General features: G+C 50.5%; 1 protein-coding gene across 2 annotated transcripts in view; it reads right to left on the minus strand.

Annotated features, from left to right (window-relative positions):
• Positions 1-742: 742 nt before the first annotated feature.
• Positions 743-19966, minus strand: part of rpia (ribose 5-phosphate isomerase A (ribose 5-phosphate epimerase)) — a 30173-nt gene continuing 10949 nt past the window's right edge. For both annotated transcript variants that reach the window (XM_045723809.1, XM_045723808.1), the window contains 6 exons: positions 11859-11918; positions 10929-10993; positions 9405-9473; positions 2429-2570; positions 1789-1888; positions 743-1330 (listed from right to left, as the gene is read on the minus strand). In XM_045723809.1, coding sequence (XP_045579765.1) covers positions 1233-1330; positions 1789-1888; positions 2429-2570; positions 9405-9473; positions 10929-10993; positions 11859-11918 — 534 coding nt within the window. In that variant the 3' untranslated portion in view covers positions 743-1232. The remainder of the gene's footprint in view (positions 1331-1788; positions 1889-2428; positions 2571-9404; positions 9474-10928; positions 10994-11858; positions 11919-19966) is intronic.

The raw sequence follows: 19966 nt of genomic DNA on the forward strand, positions 1-19966 counted from the left end.
GGTCTACTACACCTGTTGCATTCAGCATTTCACTGCGAGGTCTACTACACCTGTTGCATTCAGCATTTCACTGCGAGGTCTACTACACCTGTTGCATTCAGCATTTCACTGCGAGGTCTACTACACCTGTTGTATTCGGCTCATGTGACATATAACATTTGGTTTGTATTGAACACTATTCCAAAGGAAAAACAATGGTCCACTTTCACTTTTTGAGGATCTGAGGACCCATGCCAAACCTTTTCAACGTGGATGTTGGAGTTTGATAACTGAGGATGGCGTTGGGGAAAAAAGTGCTTAGGTACTGAATAGACTGATCCCCATTCCAACATAATACTTACTCTCAAGGTTTCCTAAGCATATTGAAAATGAGTGCAGTTTCAGGCTGGTTGCATTGGCGCTAGCTAGCTAACGTTACCATGCTGGCGCTAGCTAGCTAACGTTACCAAGCTAAAGCTAGCTTGCCCAGAAGTTGATAACATCAACAATATTTGCCTTTTTTTTTTTATCCCGAGTTTACGTCAAAATGCTCACACGGACGTTTCCCCATTCGGTGGAATAAATAATGCCTTATTACAACGTGGTACTGTAAACGCATCGTTAGAGGCTGGTGTGTTTAATACATGGCTACTGATGGTAGTGGAGGAGCTCGGCTAATAGGTGAACATTCAGCACAAACACTATGATAGTGTTATTTCACATGTAAAACCCCAAACGGCGTCCATACAGAGGCACCACAATATTTTGCTTTGCCACCTGGAATTTATTTAGAGTAGGCAAGAATGTATTACCTCATTTTTCATCGTGCTCCTAAATGTATTTATGTCCACCTAAATTTTTCAACTTATAAACATATAAAAAGGTAGAGCCTGTACCTGTCATGGTCGATGTTGAGGTTGTGAGGTCAACCTGCAGTTATACACCATTCAGTCTGTCAGATCAGGCAGAGTCCATAGGTGATAGAATATTGGCTGTTTCCCCAATGGCACCCTATCCGCTACATAGGACCCTAAACCCATAGGGCTCTGGTCAAAAGTAGTGCACTTTGTAAAAGGATAGGGTGCCATTTGGGACTTAATATATAGAGGCACTGTGGTTTAGATGGTGGTCCCAGAATACAATATAAGGCACTGTGGATGAGATGGTGGTCCCAGAATACAATATAAGGCACTGCCGTTTAGATGGTGGTCCCAGACAGGAAGGTTGGTGGAAGGTGTCAGGTCCCAGTCAGGTCAGTTGACTGGAGGGTCTCTCACACGAACACTACCATCCTCCATCCCAAAGTACACCCTCTCAGCCATCCCCACAAACAGACCTGTCTCTACCACACCTAGAGAGAGGAAGAGGGAGGAAGAGAGAAATATGGTTCTCTCTGTTCCAGTTTCACTGAAGAAACAGGAAGATCACTAGCCACGCTGTCTGTTATGAAAAAGCCAACTGACACTTGCTCTTGTGTTACTGACTTGTTGCACCCTCGACAACTACTACGATTATTATTATTTGACCATGCTGGTCACCAATGAACATTTGAACATCTTGGCCATGTTCTGTTATAATCTCCACCCGGCACAGCCAGAAGAGACCCCTCATAGCCTGGTTCCTCTCTAGGTTTCTTCCTAGGTTTTGGCCTTTCTAGGGAGTTTTTCCTAGCCACCGTGCTTCTACACCTGCATTGCTTGCTGTTTGGGGTTTTAGGCTGGGTTTCTGTACAGCACTTTGAGATATCAGCTGATATAAGAAGGGCTTTATAAATACATTTGATGATGACAGAAACAGAGCTGTGTGTACCTGGTATCATCTTAATAGCGGTATTGACCTCCTTCCAGTTGTGAGCGTGTTCAAACTTCCAGTCCAGAATGAAGTTACTGTTGTCTGTTACCACTGGACCCTGAGATGGGGGGGGGGGGCAAATCACAGTTACATTGACATGTCGGTCATTTATCAGACGCTCTTATCCAGAGAAACTTAAGGTTGTGAGTGGATAAGTTTTTGTATTTCTACGTGCTGGTCCCCCGTGGGAATCGAACCCACAACCCTGGGGTTGTAAGCACCATGCTCTACCACAACACTACATCTCAGAGGGAGATGAATCAGAACAGCCGCTAGTGGACAGGAAGACCAATCAAAACCCTCTGCCTCTCACTTACATAGAGTGTAACCATCTCAACCTCCGTTAGTCCAACGGTTCACGTAGGTAATTTGTTGTGTATTATAGTGAATATAAAATGTCAACTTCAGAAATGTAACCAATTCATGCAGTAACTACAACAGACCATAATGAATTGCATTCAGTTTCGATCGCTATTGAAAATGTTTCTGTCGTGGCCAGAAGGAACAATGACGTTGTTTTTTGAACAAAGCATGCCACTCCATCTTTAGAGAAGTGATTAAATGAAATGGAGCAGAAAGCAGGAAGATGGTGACTCACAGCTTTACTGACGGCCATACGGAGTACCGCCTCCCCACCGAAGCGCTTGGCTATAGTCCTGGAGACGGGGACGTAGGCCATAGGGATCACCTCAATAGGAACACCCTTCTTCCACTGCTGGCCCAGGGTCGCGGAGTCCTTCCTATAGGGGGGGGGGTCAGGGGCTGGTGAACTTTAACCTTTAGGCAAGTGTATGTTTATTTGTATTTAAAACCTGTATGATACTTAGCCAAAGTTAACAAATCAATAAATCAACAATGTTAAAAGAAATCCGTAATTCCAGGAGACTATGGAACACTATTTTGCCCATTTGCGTGTCAAAAAAAGATGCGTCAAAATGTTATTTGACATGTGTCAAATGAGCTTGTTGACCAATCAGGACCTGAATATGACTGTGCGTCACAATTTAACACGTTCATACATTTCTAACGTAGTTATTACACATTGATTACACAATCACTCGTATTTCATAATCGCAACCATTCCGCAATACGTGTGCTATGATGCTGGTAAAGTTGTCTCGTGCACCTACAGTGCTGGTCATAAAAACTAAAAAAAATCTAGCTAGTTAATGGATGCAAACAATGTTCTTCCCCAAAAACACAGCAAAACTACATCTGTTTCAGTAGCTATAGTTAGCTAGCTAGGTGTAAGCCTAATTTATAAGACAGGTCTTATTTGATTAATGGAGGTCAGAACCATCTATGTGAAGCTAGACACGATAAGGATTATCCGCAATAGTGGACTTGGCGGTTAGCCTTCAAAATAGAGGTATGTCATTGAAAGTGATGCAAATTAATACAAATAGTAGTATTTTGCCATAATTGAATAGATCATGCTAAACAAGGTTGGAATGTTATATAAAAATAAAAAATACAATCATTTGTTAATTTGACAAAAATCTCCTGAAATCACACTGGATGCATTAGACTTTAGAATTGCATTGGGGGACATACTTATTTCCCTGTACAGCCTTACCTATGGATTATTTCCCTGTACAGCCTTACCTATGGATTATTTCCCTGTATAGCCTTACCTATGGATTATTTCCCTGTACAGCCTTACCTATGGATTATTTCCCTGTACAGCCTTACCTATGGATTATTTCCCTGTACAGCCTTACCTATGGATGGTGGATCAATGACATGGGGTATCAGTCTACTCTGTGACTCCCAGAGATCATTAGCATCGTAGCTCTTATTGTGGGACTCTGAAACCACTGAATTGAGCCACATGTATTGTACCAGTCAACCTACTATGTATATTGTAGATGATGGTAGACTACAAAGGAAAAACAATACTGTGTGGATGTTTTGGAGTCTGATAACTCTGGAGGACGTTGGGTAAAAATATATTGGGTATTGAGTAGACTGAAACCCCATTTCATTGATCCCCACTCCTTAGGTAAAGCTGTACAGTAATATTAATGTCAATACACACATTAGGCTGACTGGGGAGGTGATTTCACAGTCATAAGAGCTACAACGCTAATATTTGCGTAAACTCTTCCCAGTTGTGTTCTGTGGGTGTCACTGTCGACTGATACCTCTTTTCATTGCTTCACATTCCAACCTTGTTTAAAATCATCTAGTCTAAATATGGCACGATTCCACCAACTGTAACCTTCTGAGTCACTTTCAAAGAGGTATTTCTATTTTGAAGGCACACTGCAAATTCCACTATTGTGCCTAATCCTTATAACGTCATTACCTGGTACTCCCTGTATATAGCCACGTCATTACCTGGTACCCCCCCCTGTGTATAGCCACGTCATTACCTGGTACCCCCTGTGTATAGCCACGTCATTACCTGGTACCCCCTGTGTATAGCCACGTCATTACCTGGTACCCCCTGTGTATAGCCACGTCATTACCTGGTACCCCCTGTGTATAGCCACGTCATTACCTGGTACCCCCTGTGTATAGCCACGTCATTACCTGGTACCCCCTGTGTATAGCCACGTCATTACCTGGTACCCCCTGTGTATAGCCACGTCATTACCTGGTACCCCCTGTGTATAGCCACGTCATTACCTGGTACCCCCTGTGTATAGCCACGTCATTACCTGGTACCCCCTGTGTATAGCCACGTCATTACCTGGTACCCCCTGTGTATAGCCACGTCATTACCTGGTACCCCCTGTGTATAGCCACGTCATTACCTGGTACCCCCTGTGTATAGCCACGTCATTACCTGGTACCCCCTGTGTATAGCCACGTCATTACCTGGTACCCCCTGTGTATAGCCACGTCATTACCTGGTACCCCCTGTGTATAGCCACGTCATTACCTGGTACTCCCTGTGTATAGCCACGTCATTACCTGGTACTCCCTGTATATAGCCACGTTCTTACCTGGTACTTCCTGTATATAGCCATGTCATTTTTAGACTATTGTTTTTTGTTATTCACTATTTATTCCTTGCGTCACTGTTTCTATTGTTTATTTCTCTCTGCATTATTGGAAGAGGACCCTGTTATATCTAGCCTAGCTGTAGAAGAACGCACGTCTGCACGGTTTCACATTGTACATCACTCTGTCGTTTAATGACATGTGCCACTCATCCTGACAACCCATTCATCCATAAAGCAGCACACTGTCGTAAACCATAACAACGTACAGTATGCCGTACAGCACGTCGTACCATACATAACATTTCCCCCCCCTTTCCAAAACCAGGGACTGGTACCATATATAAAATGTCCATAGGGCAAGAACCTAGAGTGATACCTGTAAGAAATAAAACAACCTTTAAACAGAAGGACTCTCCAAACTAACCAGTTCAGTCCATTAACCTGGAGGTTGACTAAGACACCTACCGGAGCCTAAGAATGAAAAGAGGTTAAGTAGTCCCCCAGATGAGCAGGGCGAGTTCGTGCCCGCATAGGCCTTTCTTCAACCGCCACCGCTTGTGGCTCTGGCCCTTGGGGAGCCCGTAGAGGCTGGGGCTCGGGTGGTAGTGGTGGGGGAGGTCCATCCGGTGGCGTCTCTGGCCTGCATGTCTGTTCTGTGTGCATTCGTATTCCTTGAGGAGCAGGGACTTTCCTGAGGCGGCTGGCGTGTCAGCGTGATCCATTGCTCAACATGAATGTGGCGGGCCCCAGTTGTCGACTGACCTGCAGGGGTTCCGACCAGAATGAGGCCATTTTGTTGCACCGCTGAGGCCGTCGGGCTCGGACCCAGTCAGACACTTGGATGATCGACTTCTTCACCCTGTGTGCCTTGTCAAAACGCTGTTTCATTGCTCTTTGGTGCCTGGTCACTGCCTGCTGTTCTTGGGTGCACCTAGTCGCCGGTTCTGCAACTCTCTGTGTTCTGAGTCTGTCCAGTGGCAGTTCCATCTCACGACCTAGCATGAGGGATGCCGGGGAGGCCTGTGTTGTTGTGTGTTTGCTTGCTCTGTAGTGCATTAGCGTTTGATTCAAAGCAGTTTGGAACGTGCACCCCTGGACCAGGTGCGCTCTGATGCCGTTCTTCAGCGTTTGGTTGAAGCGTTCCACCCCTCCGTTAGCTTGTGGGTTGTAGTAGGCCGTGCGGATGTGTTTGATTCCCTTGTTGCTGAGATATGAGGAGAACTCGGCAGAGATTAGCTGGGGCCCATTGTCCGTGGTAAGGGTGAGGGGCAGGCCCCACCTTGTGAACAGGCTGTCTAGGATGTCCACGATGGCCTGTGCTGTGACAGTTCCGACAGGAACCACTTCTGGCCACTTAGAGTGGAGGTCATACACCACCACCAGGAAGCGCTGATGGCGAGGGACTGCGTGACCATGGATCTCGCCACAGATGTCCAGTTGGATGTGCTCCCAGGGGCGGGACGGCCATGCGAGAGGCTGCAGGGGGGTGGGGCGGACTGTCCTGTTTTCCCACTGAGGAGGCATGCAGCACAATCCCTGACCAGGGCTTCAATGTCGTGGTCGATGCCTGGCCACCACACAAGGTCTCGACATCGCTGTTTGACCTTCACTATGCCCAAGTGCCCCTCGTGCGCCATGGATAGAACACGCGCACGCAGACCACTTGGGACCACAGTGCAAAACCCTCGAGAGACACAGACTTCTTCCCAGCAAGACAGTTCGTGCTTCACCCTGGCAAAAGTCGCCAGCTCTTCCGGCACGTGTGCTGGCCATCCAGTGCGTATGTAGGTGCGCAGGGTAGACAGTGTGGGATCCTGTTCCGATGCTTGCTTCAGCTCCTCCAGTGAGACAACTGACTGAAGAGGAGCGTAAAGCATTTGTACGAGCTCTGTTTCGTTGTCGTCTGGCAAGACGGTCGGAGTAGGAGCGTCAAAGGAGCGTGAGAGGAGGTCTGCCACCACGTTATCCCTCCCTGGAGTGAACTTCAGCTGATAGTCGTACTGTCTGAGGCGGTCGGCCCATCTGTGCAGCCGAAGTGGCTTGTGGCCAGTTCCTGATGCCGACAGTAGCGTTGTGAGGGACTGGTGGTCGGTTCGGAGCGTGAACAGACGGCCATAGAGGTAGAGGTGCCACCTTTCGCATGCCCAGACACAGGCCAGTGCTTCTCGTTCGCCCACAGAGTACCGTTGTTCTGTGGGGCTCAGGGCCCTTGAGGCGAAGGCGACGGGCCTCTCAATGCCATTCTGCAGCTGTGAGAGGACAGCTCCTAGTGCTCCAGCTGAGGCGTCACGTGACAATGGTGGGGCAGACGGGGTCAAAGTGAGCCAAGACTGGGGCTGTGGTGATCCTGTGGACGGCTTCAATGTTCGACATGAGTGGGGCAATGCCTTTGGCCGACAGGCGGAACCCCACAAACTCGACGGCTGGAGCTGCAAAGGTGCACTTTCCACCGTTAAGGGTCAGGTTGTTCTGCAGTAGAGCGCTGAATACTCTGTGGAGTCGATAATCATGGATGTGGAGGTCAGGACCGTGGACCACGATGTCATCCAGATAGACCGCCACCCCAGGTATTCCAGCGAGGATGGTGCTCCTCACCTTCTGGAAACAGCTGGGGGCGGAGTTAAGTCCAAAAGGCATGCGTGTATATCTGAACACGCCAGCATGTGTGACAAAGGTAGTGAGATCTCTGCTAGCTGCATGGAGGGGTACCTGAAGATAACCCTGACGAAGGTCAAGCTTCGTGAAGATCTTGGAGCCATGGAATTGTGCGGTCAGCTCCTCAGCTGTAGGCAACGGGTACTTATCCGGGACAACGGCCTTGTTCACAGCACGAAGATCCACGCAGGTCCGGATTCCACCTGACTTTTTGGTTGCAATGACTAAGTTTGAAATCCAGGGGGCAGCGTTGACTGGCTCAATGATGCCTGCATCCAACTGTGCCTGGAGATCTTTTGTGACATCATCACGCAGTGCAAAGGGAATGCGCCGCAGGGGCTGCATGACTGGGGTCACTTCCGGATTCACTAGGGGCCTGTGAGTAAAGGCTGTGAGGCAGCCCAGTCCATCAAAAAGAGTTGGCCAGTTCTGTTGCCATGTGCAGGTAACCTGGTGGATAGCTGACCCACTGTCATCTCTCAGCGTGAATCCCAAGCCTGTGAAGAGGTCGAGGCCCAAGAGGTTGGCACCCCGCTTTGCAACATGAAATGTGAATGATGGCAGATGCTTGGTGCCGTAGTGTACTGGGACCTGGAGGGTGCCTACAATGTCTATCTTGGATCTACCGTACCCACACAGGGCAGTGGAGGGCTGTTGGAGTGGTAGGTGACTGAAAAACTTGTAGTAAGTGGCAAGGTTGAGCAACGACACCGCAGCGCCAGTATCCAGCAGCAAAGGCAAACCCACCTCACCCAGCTGCACAGTGCATGTCCTGAATGACACATGGTTGGTGGAGACAGTTCGGATTTCCGTGCGTTCATGTTGAGAGTGAGATGAAACTAAGGGCCTGTGCTGGGTGGAGCTAGTAGCTGGGGCAGAACGACACACTTTTGCAAAGTGATTGTATTTTGAACAGTTCTTGCATATTTTCCCACGGGCTGGGCAGTTTGAAGCCCTTGAATTGTGAGAGCTAGCCCCGCAGTTGCCACAGCTACTTCTGTTCGTTTGTCTGTGTGCCTGCTGCACGGGCATGCCGGTGTCTGTGTCCATGCAGCTATCAACGTGGGAGGCCATGCACAGCGCGTGATCGTTGTAGTGCGCCTGCTCGGGCTGAAGCTGCTGTGTGAGAATGGCTGGGGGCCGAGTGTATGCTGCAGATCTGTCTGTTAGCATAGTAGAGCATTCCAACGCCGCTTCAACCTGGAGTGCTATTTTAATAGCTCCATCTAGTTGTAAATTATCCGATTCCAAAAGCAGTTTCTCCCTTGTCTTTTCACATAACGTCCCCTCTATCAACTGATCCCTGATGATCTCGTCCTGAAGTGTCCCATAGTTACAAGAGCTAGCCAAATCCCTCAGATTAGCCACGTAGCTTTGAATGGACTCACCCGGCCGTTGGTGTCTCTTCCGTAGCCGGTAGCGTCGGAGGAGCACTCGCTCTTTCCCGGTGAAATGGTTCCGTAGGAGGCTGACTGCAGCAGTGAATGTAGGAGCTGATCCAAGCGCTCTGAAAATCCTTTGTCCCTCTGTACCGAGGCAGTGACGGAGCAGTGCTGTCCTCCGCCTGTCGGAGATTGTAGAAAAGTCCATAGCTTCGATATAAGTGTTAAAGCTATCAAGCCAGTTATTCCACGGGACTGGAGGTTCGCCAGGCACGGCGAGGAATGGTGCCGGCGGTGGTAAACTGAATTCAGCCATCTTCGTCGCCAATGTTATATCTAGCCTAGCTGTAGAAGAACGCACGTCTGCACGGTTTCACATTGTACATCACTCTGTCGTTTAATGACATGTGCCACTCATCCTGACAACCCATTCATCCATAAAGCAGCACACTGTCGTAAACCATAACAACGTACAGTATGCCGTACAGCATGTCGTACCATACATAACAGACCCGTAAGTAAACATTTCACTGTTAGTCTACACGTTTTATGTGACAATTTCAACTTCATTTGAACACAGACCCACCTGAAGTCAGCGATGACGATGAAGTGTTTGGCACAGCCTGCTACGATCTTCTCCTGAGTCAGACAGCCTCTATTATATGTGAGTGAGTGAGAGAGAGAAGAGAGAGACACAGAGAGAGAAGATGTGTAGTCAGGGAGCCTGACAGCATGGATAGCAGAGCCTTCACATCACTTGTGTTACTGCCGAACTTAAAATGGATTCAGTTGAGATGTTTAGGGTCACTAGCCTACATACAATACCCCATAAATGACAAGTGGAATAATGTTTTATTAAAATGATTCAAAATGAAAAGCTAAAAGTGTATTGACTCAATAAATATTCAACCTCTTTGTTACTAAATAAGTTCAGGAGTAAAAAAGCGCTAAACAAGTCACAGGTTGCATAGACTCACTGCGCAATAATGACTCCATCTCTGTACCACACACATACACACAGGTCCCTCAGTCGATCAGCGAATTTCAAAACACAGATTCAACCACAAAGACCAGGGATGATTTTCAATGCCTCACAAAGGGCATCTATTGGTAGATGGGTAAAATAAATAACAAGTAGACAATATCCCTTTGAGCGTGGTGAGGCTATTAATTACAGTTTGGATGGTGCATCAGTACACCCAGTCACTACAAAGATACAGGCGTCCTTCCTAACTCAGATGCCGGAGAGGAAGGAAACCACTCAGGGGTTTCACCATGAGGCCAATAGGAGAAAACTGAGGATGGATCAACAACATTGTAGTTACTCCACAATACTAACCTAAATGACAGAGAAAAGGAAGCCTGTGCAGAATAAAAATAATTCAAAACATGCTTCCTGTTTGCATCAAGGCACTGAAGTAACACTGGAAAAAATATGGCAAAGCAATTCACTTTTTGTCCTGAATTCAAAAAGTGGTGTGTTTGGGGCAAATCCAATACAATACTGAGTACCACTCTCCATATTTTCAACCATAGTGATGGCTGCATCATGTTATGGGTATGCTTGTAGCATGGATAGCATGTAGCCTGGCAGCATGGATAGTAACAGGCTAGCCTAGAACCTGACTGTATTCAGGGAGCCTGACAGCATGATAGTAACAGGCTAGCCTAGAACCTGACTGTATTCAGGGAGCCTGACAGCATGATAGTAACAGGCTAGCCTAGAACCTGACTGTAGTCAGGGAGCCTGGCAGCATGGATAGTAACAGACTAGCCTAGAACCCGACTGTAGTCAGGGAGCCTGACAGCATGGATAGTAACAGGCTAGCCTAGAACCTGACTGTAGTCAGGGAGCCTGACAGCATGGATAGTAACAGGCTAGCCTAGAACCTGACTGTAGTCTGGGAGCCTGACAGCATGGATAGTAACAGGCTAGCCTAGAACCTGACAGGCTAGCCTAGAACCTGACTGTAGTCTGGGAACCTGGCAGCATGGATAGTAACAGGCTAGCCTAGAACCTGACTGTAGTCAGGGAGCTTGACAGCATGGATAGTAACAGGCTAGCCTAGAACCCGACTGTAGTCTGGTGAATAAGACAGAAGCGTCTTACCCTCCTCCCTTGATGAGTGTGAGAGCAGCATCTACCTCGTCCGCCCCGTCGATGGCCACGTCCAGCTGGGAGGGGTTAGAGGGCAAACACCATACACAGGGCCAACGTTACAGTTCAGAAATATTTATTTTGAAGGTCTGAGTTTTGAAAATGCATATCTGTTTTAAACCATTTCACCTGGTTTTTATATTGAGTGTTTTTTTTTGCTTCAATAGAGTGATCAGGGACGTGCAACACATTAGGCTGAAAACAGCTTCATTTTTCATCAGATGACAACAGAAGTGCAAAGCTATATGGCTGGTAGACACATGTAAGTGAACTTATAAAAGCAAGGTATTTTTTGCAAAAACAATGCATGGCCATCATTTTTCTAATGTTCATCATAGGAAGAATGTATCCAGCTACATTTCCTAATGTTTTGCTTAAAGTTAGTCTCGCATTTTACCTGAGAAAAAGAGTCTGGCTACACCGAGAAAAGTAGAGAGAAAAGCATCTCCATATCAGTCAGAGCTCTGCCTGGTCCTGAATTATGAGTTTAGAACTGAAGCACAAAATTAGTCTGCCGCCGAGCAGAAATTACAAGAAGGATTTGAGACCTGTGTTTATAAAAAGCAGCAAGATCTCTTAGGCATTTAATCGTTCTTTGTGTGTGTGAGAAAAGGGCAGAATTCTGTTTTTACACGACCCCCCGATACAACACTGCCGACGGGAACTACACGACCCCCCGATACAACACTGCCGACGGGAACTACACGACCCCCGATACAACACTGCCGACGGGAACTACACGACCCCCGATAACGACACGACCCCCGAGAACTACACGACCCCCGAGAACTACACTGCCGACGAGAACTACAGGCAACTGAAACATTGAAAACAGCATTGCAACACATCAAAAGCTGGTGAAGTTGTTTCTAGCTGAAGTACCTCTGGGTGTCTGTCCAGATCCGACAGGGTTAGACCATGCTGCAGAATCAACTGACGAGCCTAGAGTTGAGGAGGGAGAGAGGATAAGGCACAAAGGAAGTTGAGCTGTAAATGTTGTCTGCGTTTGTTACACCACAGAGTCACAACTTACATTTTACATTTTTACATTTTAGTCATTTAGCAGACGCTCTTATCCAGAGCGACTTACAGTAGTGAATGCACTGGCCCCCCGTGGGAATCGAACCCACAACCCTTGCGTTGCACACACCATGCTCTACCAACTGAGCCACAGGGAAGACCATGGAGGAGAGAGGTGAGAGAGAGAAAGAGAACGAGAGGTGAGAGAGCGAGAGGTGAGAGAGAGAACGAGAGAGAGAACGAGAGAGAGAACGAGAGAGAGAACGAGAGTTGAGAGAGAACGAGAGGTGAGAGAGAGAGAGAACGAGAGGTGAGAGAGAGAGAGAGAGAGAACGAGAGGTGAGAGAGAGAGAACGAGAGGCGAGAGAGAGAGAACGAGGCGAGAGAGAGAGAGAGAACGAGAGGCGAGAGAGAGAGAACGAGAGGCGAGAGAGAACGAGAGGCGAGAGAGAACGAGAGGCGAGAGAGAACGAGAGGCGAGAGAGAGAGAGAACGAGAGGCGAGAGAGAGAGAGAACGAGAGGCGAGAGAGAGAGAACGAGAGGCAAGAGAGAGAGAACGAGAGGCGAGAGAGGTGAGAGAGAACGAGAGGTGAGGGAGAACGAGGTGGGAGAGAGAGAACGAGGTGGGAGAGAGAGAACGAGAGGCGGGAGAGAGAGAACGAGAGGCGAGAGAGAGAGAGAACGAGAGGCGAGAGAGAGAGAGAGAACGAGAGAAGCGAGAGAGAGAGAGAGAACGAGAGGCGAGAGAGAGAGAGAACGAGAGGCGAGAGAGAGAGAGAACGAGAGGCGAGAGAGAGAGAGAACGAGAGGCGAGAGAGAGAGAGAACGAGAGGCGAGAGAGAGAGAGAACGAGAGGCGAGAGAGAGAGAAGAGAGGCGAGAGAGAGAGAGAACGAGAGGCGAGAGAGAGAGAGAACGAGAGGCGAGAGAGAGAGAGAACGAGAGGCGAGAGAGAGAGAGAACGAGAGGCGAGAGAGAGAGAGAACGAGAGGCGAGAGAGAGAGAGAACGAGAGGCGAGAGAGCGAGAGAGAACGAGAGGCGAGAGAGAACGAGAGGCGAGAGAGAACGAGAGGCGAGAGAGAACGAGAGGCGAGAGAGAGAGAACGAGAGGCGAGAGAACGAGAGGCGAGAGAGAGAGAACGAGAGGCGAGAGAACGAGAGGCGAGAGAACGAGAGGTGAGAGAGAGAACGAGAGGTGAGAGAGAGAGAACGAGAGGTGAGAGAGAACGAGAGGTGAGGGAGAACGAGGAGGGAGAGAGAGAACGAGAGGCGAGAGAGAGAGAGAGAACGAGAGGCGAGAGAGAGAGAGAGAGAACGAGAGGCGAGAGAGAGAACGAGAGGCGAGAGAGAGAACGAGAGGCGAGAGAGAACGAGAGGCGAGAGAGAACGAGAGGCGAGAGAGAACGAGAGGCGAGAGAGAACGAGAGGCGAGAGAGAACGAGAGGCGAGAGAGGAGGGAGAACGAGAGGCGAGAGAGGAGGGAGAACGAGAGGCGAGAGAGGAGGGAGAACGAGAGGCGAGAGAGGAGGGAGAACGAGAGGTGAGAGAGGAGGGAGAACGAGAGGTGAGAGAGGAGGGAGAACGAGAGGTGAGAGAGGAGGGAGAACGAGAGGTGAGAGAGGAGGGAGAACGAGAGGTGAGAGAGGAGGGAGAACGAGAGGTGAGAGAGGAGGGAGAACGAGAGGTGAGAGAGGAGGGAGAACGAGAGGTGAGAGAGGAGGGAGAACGAGAGGTGAGAGAGGAGGGAGAACGAGAGGTGAGAGAGGAGGGAGAACGAGAGGTGAGAGAGGAGGGAGAACGAGAGCGAGAGAGAGGAGGGAGAACGAGAGCGAGAGAGAGGAGGGAGAACGAGAGCGAGAGAGAGGAGGGAGAACGAGAGCGAGAGAGAGGAGGGAGAAACGAGAGCGAGAGAGGAGGGAGAACGAGAGAGGAGGGAGAGAGAGAGAGAGAGAGGAAGAACGAGAGAGAGAGAGGAAGAACGAGAGAGAGAGAGGAAGAACGAGAGAGAGAGAGGAAGAACGAGAGAGAGAGAGAGAGAACGAGAGAGAGAGAGGAGGGAGAACGAGAGCGGAGGGAGAACGAGAGCGGAGGGAGAACGAGAGCGAGAGAGAGAGGGAGAACGAGAGAGAGAGAGAGGAAGAACGAGAGAGAGAGAGAGAGGAAGAACGAGAGAGAGAGAGAGAGGAAGAACGAGAGAGAGAGAGAGAGGAAGAACGAGAGAGAGAGAGGAGGGAGAACGAGAGCGGAGGGAGAACGAGAGCGAGAGAGAGAGGGAGAACGAGAGAGAGAGAGAGAGAGAGAGGAAGAACGAGAGAGAGAGAGAAAGAACGAGAGAGAGAGAGAGAGAGGAAGAACGAGAGAGAGAGAGAGAGGAAGAACGAGAGAGAGAGAGAGAAGAGAGAGAGAGAGAGAGAGAGAGGAAGAACGAGAGAGAGAGAGGAAGACGAGAGAGAGAGAGAGAGAAGAAGAGAGAGAGAGAGGAAGAACGAGAGAGAGAGAGGAAGAGAGAGAGAGAGAGAGAGAGAGAGGAGAGAGAGAGAGAAGGGAGAACGAGAGGTGAGAGAGAGAGGAGGGAGAACGAGAGGTGAGAGAGAGACGAGAGAGAGAGAGAGAGGAGGAGAGAACGAGAGAGAGAGAGCGAGAGAGAGAGAGAGAGAGAGAGAGAGAGGGAGAACGAGAGAGAGAGGGAGAACGAGAGGAGAGAGAGAGAGAGGGAGAACGAGAGGAGAGAGAACGAGAGGAGAGAGAACGAGAGGAGAGAGAACGAGAGGAGAGAGAACGAGAGGAGAGAGAACGAGAGGAGAGAGAACGAGAGGAGAGAGAGAGAGGAGGGAGAACGAGAGGAGAGAGAGAGAGGAGGGAGAACGAGAGGAGAGAGAGAGAGGAGGGAGAACGAGAGGGAGAGAGAGAGAGAGAACGAGAGGTGAGAGAGAGAGAGAGAACGAGAGGTGAGAGAGAGAGAGAGAACGAGAGGTGAGAGAGAGAGAGAGAACGAGAGGTGAGAGAGAGAGAGAGAACGAGAGGTGAGAGAGAGAGAGAGAACGAGAGGTGAGAGAGAGAGAGAGAACGAGAGGTGAGAGAGAGAGAGAGAACGAGAGGTGAGAGAGAGAGAGAGAACGAGAGGTGAGAGAGAGAGAGAGAAACGAGAGGTGAGAGAGAGAGAGAGAGAACGAGAGGCGAGAGAGAGAGAGAGAACGAGAGGAGAGAGAGAGAGAACGAGAGGCGAGAGAGAGGAGAACGAGAGGCGAGAGAGAGAGAGAGAACGAGAGGCGAGAGAGAGGAGGGAGAAACGAGAGGCGAGAGAGGAGGGAGAACGAGAGGTGAGAGAGGAGGGAGAACGAGAGGTGAGAGAGGAGGGAGAACGAGAGGTGAGAGAGGAGGGAGAACGAGAGGTGAGAGAGGAGGGAGAAACGAGAGGTGAGAGAGGAGGGAGAACGAGAGCGAGAGAGAGGAGGGAGAACGAGAGCGAGAGAGAGGAGGGAGAACGAGAGCGAGAGAGAGGAGGGAGAACGAGAGCGAGAGAGAGGAGGGAGAACGAGAGCGAGAGAGAGGAGGGAGAACGAGAGCGAGAGAGAGGAGGGAGAACGAGAGCGAGAGAGAGGAGGGAGAGAGAGCGAGAGAGGAGGGAGAAGAGAGAGAGAGAGGAGAGAAGAGAGAGAGAGAGGAAGAACGAGAGAGAGAGAGAAGAACGAGAGAGAGAGAGGAGGGAGAACGAGAGCGGAGGGAGAACGAGAGCGGAGGGAGAACGAGAGCGAGAGAGGGGAGAACGAGAGCGAGAGAGAGGAAGAAACGAGAGAGAGAGAGGGAGAACGAGAGCGAGAGAGAGAGGAAGAACGAGAGAGAGAGAGAGGAAGAACGAGAGAGAGAGAGAGAGAAGAACGAGAGAGAGAGAGAGAGGAAGAACGAGAGAGAGAGAGAGGAAGAAACGAGAGAGAGAGAGGAGGGAGAACGAGAGCGGAGGGAGAACGAGAGCGAGAGGGAGAACGAGAGCGAGAGGCGGAGGGAGAACGAGAGCGAGAGAGAGAGGGAGAACGAGAGAGAGAGAGAGAGAGGAAGAACGAGAGAGAGAGAGAGAAGAACGAGAGAGAGAGAGAGAGAGGAAGAACGAGAGAGAGAGAGAGAGAGAGGAAGAACGAGAGAGAGAGAGAGAGAGGAAGAACGAGAGAGAGAGAGAGAGGAAGAACGAGAGAGAGAGAGAGAGAGAAGAAGAACGAGAGAGAGAGAGAGAGGAAGAACGAGAGAGAGAGAGGAAGAACGAGAGAGAGAAGAAGAACGAGAGGTGAGAGAGAGAGGAGGGAGAACGAGAGGTGAGAGAGAGAGGAGGGAGAACGAGGGAGGAAAAACGAGAGAGGAAGAACGAGAGAGAGAGAGAAGGAGGGAGAACGAGAGAGAGAGAGCGAGAGAGAGAGAGAGAGAGAGAGAGAGAGAGGGAGAACGAGAGGAGAGAGGGAGAACGAGAGGAGAGAGAGAGGAGGGAGAACGAGAGGAGAGAGAACGAGAGGAGAGAGAACGAGAGGAGAGAGAACGAGAGGAGAGAGAACGAGAGGAGAGAGAGAGAGGAGGGAGAACGAGAGGAGAGAGAGAGAGAGAACGAGAGAGAGAACGAGAGAGAGAACGAGAGGTGAGAGAGAGAGAGAGAACGAGAGGTGAGAGAGAGAGAGAGAACGAGAGGTGAGAGAGAGAGAGAGAACGAGAGGTGAGAGAGAGAGAGAGAACGAGAGGTGAGAGAGAGAGAGAGAACGAGAGGTGAGAGAGAGAGAGAGAACGAGAGGTGAGAGAGAGGAGGGAGAACGAGAGGAGGGAGAACGAGAGGTGAGAGAGGAGGGAGAACGAGAGGTGAGAGGAAGAGAGAGAACGAGAGGTGAGGGAGAACGAGAGGAGGGAGAACGAGAGGTGAGGGAGAACGAGAGGAGGGAGAACGAGAGGTGAGGGAGAACGAGAGGTGAGAGAGAGAGAGAGAGGAGGGAGAACGAGAGGTGAGAGAGAGAGAGAGGAGGGAGAACGAGAGGTGAGAGAGAGAGAGAGGAGGGAGAACGAGAGGTGAGAGAGAGAGAGAGGAGGGAGAACGAGAGGTGAGAGAGAGAGAGAGGAGGGAGAACGAGAGGTGAGAGAGAGAGAGAGGAGGGAGAACGAGAGGTGAGAGAGAGAGAGAGGAGGGAGAACGAGAGGTGAGAGAGAGAGAGAGGAGGGAGAACGAGAGGTGAGAGAGAGAGAGAGAGGAGGGAGAACGAGAGGTGAGAGAGAGAGAGAGAGGAGGGAGAACGAGAGGTGAGAGAGAGAGAGAGAGAGAGGGAGAACGAGAGGTGAGAGAGAGAGAGAGAGGAGGGAGAACGAGAGGTGAGAGAGAGAGAGAGAGGAGGGAGAACGAGAGGTGAGAGAGAGAGAGAGAGGAGGGAGAACGAGAGGTGAGAGAGAGAGAGAGAGGAGGGAGAACGAGAGGTGAGAGAGAGAGAGAGAGGAGGGAGAACGAGAGGTGAGAGAGAGAGAGAGAGGAGGGAGAACGAGAGGTGAGAGAGAGAGAGAGGAGGGAGAACGAGAGGTGAGAGAGAGAGAGAGAGGAGGGAGAACGAGAGGTGAGAGAGAGAGAGAGAGGAGGGAGAACGAGAGGTGAGAGAGAGAGAGAGGAGGGAGAACGAGAGGTGAGAGAGAGAGAGAGGAGGGAGAACGAGAGGTGAGAGAGAGAGAGAGGAGGGAGAACGAGAGGTGAGAGAGAGAGAGAGAGGAGGGAGAACGAGAGGTGAGAGAGAGAGAGAGGAGGGAGAACGAGAGGTGAGAGAGAGAGAGAGGAGGGAGAACGAGAGGTGAGAGAGAGAGAGGGAGGGAGAACGAGAGGTGAGAGAGAGAGAGAGGAGGGAGAACGAGAGGTGAGAGAGAGAGAGAGGAGGGAGAACGAGAGGTGAGAGAGAGAGAGAGGAGGGAGAACGAGAGGTGAGAGAGAGAGAGAGGAGGGAGAACGAGAGGTGAGAGAGAGAGAGAGGAGGGAGAACGAGAGGTGAGAGAGAGAGAGAGGAGGGAGAACGAGAGGTGAGAGAGAGAGAGAGGAGGGAGAACGAGAGGTGAGAGAGAGAGAGAGGAGGGAGAACGAGAGGTGAGAGAGAAAGAGAGGAGGGAGAACGAGAGGTGAGAGAGAGAGAGAGGAGGGAGAACGAGAGGTGAGAGAGAGAGAGAGGAGGGAGAACGAGAGTTGAGAGAGAGAGAGAGGAGGGAGAACGAGAGTTGAGAGAGAGAGAGGAGGGAGAACGAGAGGTGAGAGAGAGAGAACGAGAGGTGAGAGAGAGAGACGAGAGGAGAGAGAGAGAACGAGAGGTGAGAGAGAGAGAACGAGAGGTGAGAGAGAGAGAACGAGAGGTGAGAGAGAGAGGGGGGAGAACGAGAGGTGAGAGAGAGAGAGAGGGAGAACGAGAGGTGAGAGAGAGAGGAGGGAGAACGAGAGGTGAGAGAGAGAGGAGGGAGAACGAGAGGTGAGAGAGAGAGGAGGGAGAACGAGAGGTGAGAGAGAGAGGAGGGAGAACGAGAGGTGAGAGAGAGAGGAGGGAGAACGAGAGGTGAGAGAGAGAGAACGAGAGGAGAGAGAGAACGAGAGGTGAGAGAGAGAGAAACGAGAGGTAAGAGAGAGAACGAGAGGTGAGAGAGAGAGAGAACGAGAGGTGAGAGAGAGAGAGAACGAGAGGTGAGAGAGAGAGAGAACGAGAGGTGAGAGAGAGAGAGAACGAGAGGTGAGAGAGAGAGAGAACGAGAGGTGAGAGAGGAAGAGAGAGAACGAGAGGTGAGAGGAAGAGAGAGAACGAGAGGTGAGAGAGAGAGGAGGGAGAACGAGAGGTGAGAGGAAGAGAGAGAACGAGAGGTGAGAGAGAGAGAGAGGGAGAACGAGAGGTGAGAGAGAGAGAGAGGAGGGAGAACGAGAGGTGAGAGAGAGAGAAAGAACGAGAGGTGAGAGAGAGAGAGAGAACGAGAGGTGAGAGAGAGAGAGAGAACGAGAGGTAGAGAGAGAGAGAGAACGAGAGGTGAGAGAGAGAGGGAGAACGAGAGGTGAGAGAACGAGAGGTGAGAGGAAGAGAGAGAACGAGAGGTGAGAGGAAGAGAGAGAACGAGAGGTGAGAGAGAGAGGGAGAACGAGAGGTGAGAGAGAGAGGGAGAACGAGAGGTGAGAGAGAGAGAGGAGGGAGAACGAGAGGTGAGAGAGAGAGAGGAGGGAGAACGAGAGGTGAGAGAGAGAGAGGAGGGAGAACAAGAGGTGAGAGAGAGAGAGGAGGGAGAACGAGAGGTGAGAGAGAGAGAGGAGGGAGAACGAGAGGTGAGAGAGAGAGAGGAGGGAGAACGAGAGGTGAGAGAGAGAGGAGGGAGAACGAGAGGTGAGAGAGAGAGGAGGGAGAACGAGAGGTGAGAGAGAGGGGAGAGAGAACGAGAGGTGAGAGAGAGGAGAGAGAGAACGAGAGGTGAGAGAGAGAGAGAACGAGAGGTGAGAGAGAGAGAGAACGAGAGGTGAGAGAGAGAGAGAACGAGAGGTGAGAGAGAGAGAGAGAACGAGAGGTGAGAGAGAGAGAGAGAACGAGAGGTGAGAGAGAGAACGAGAGGTGAGAGAGAGAACGAGAGGTGAGAGAGAGAGAGAGAACGAGAGGTGAGAGAGAGAGAGGAGGGAGAACGAGAGGTGAGAGAGAGAGAGGAGGGAGAACGAGAGGTGAGAGAGAGAGAGGAGGGAGAACGAGAGGTGAGAGAGAGAGAGGAGGGAGAACGAGAGGTGAGAGAGAGAGAGGAGGGAGAACGAGAGGTGAGAGAGAGAGAGGAGGGAGAACGAGAGGTGAGAGAGAGAGAGGAGGGAGAACGAGAGGTGAGAGAGAGAGAGGAGGGAGAACGAGAGGTGAGAGAGAGAGAGGAGGGAGAACGAGAGGTGAGAGAGAGAGAGGAGGGAGAACGAGAGGTGAGAGAGAGAGAGGAGGGAGAACGAGAGGTGAGAGAGAGAGAGGAGGGA

The sequence above is a fragment of the Salmo salar genome, chromosome ssa09 (genome assembly GCF_905237065.1).
Source record: "Salmo salar chromosome ssa09, Ssal_v3.1, whole genome shotgun sequence".
Lineage (NCBI taxonomy): Eukaryota > Metazoa > Chordata > Actinopteri > Salmoniformes > Salmonidae > Salmo > Salmo salar.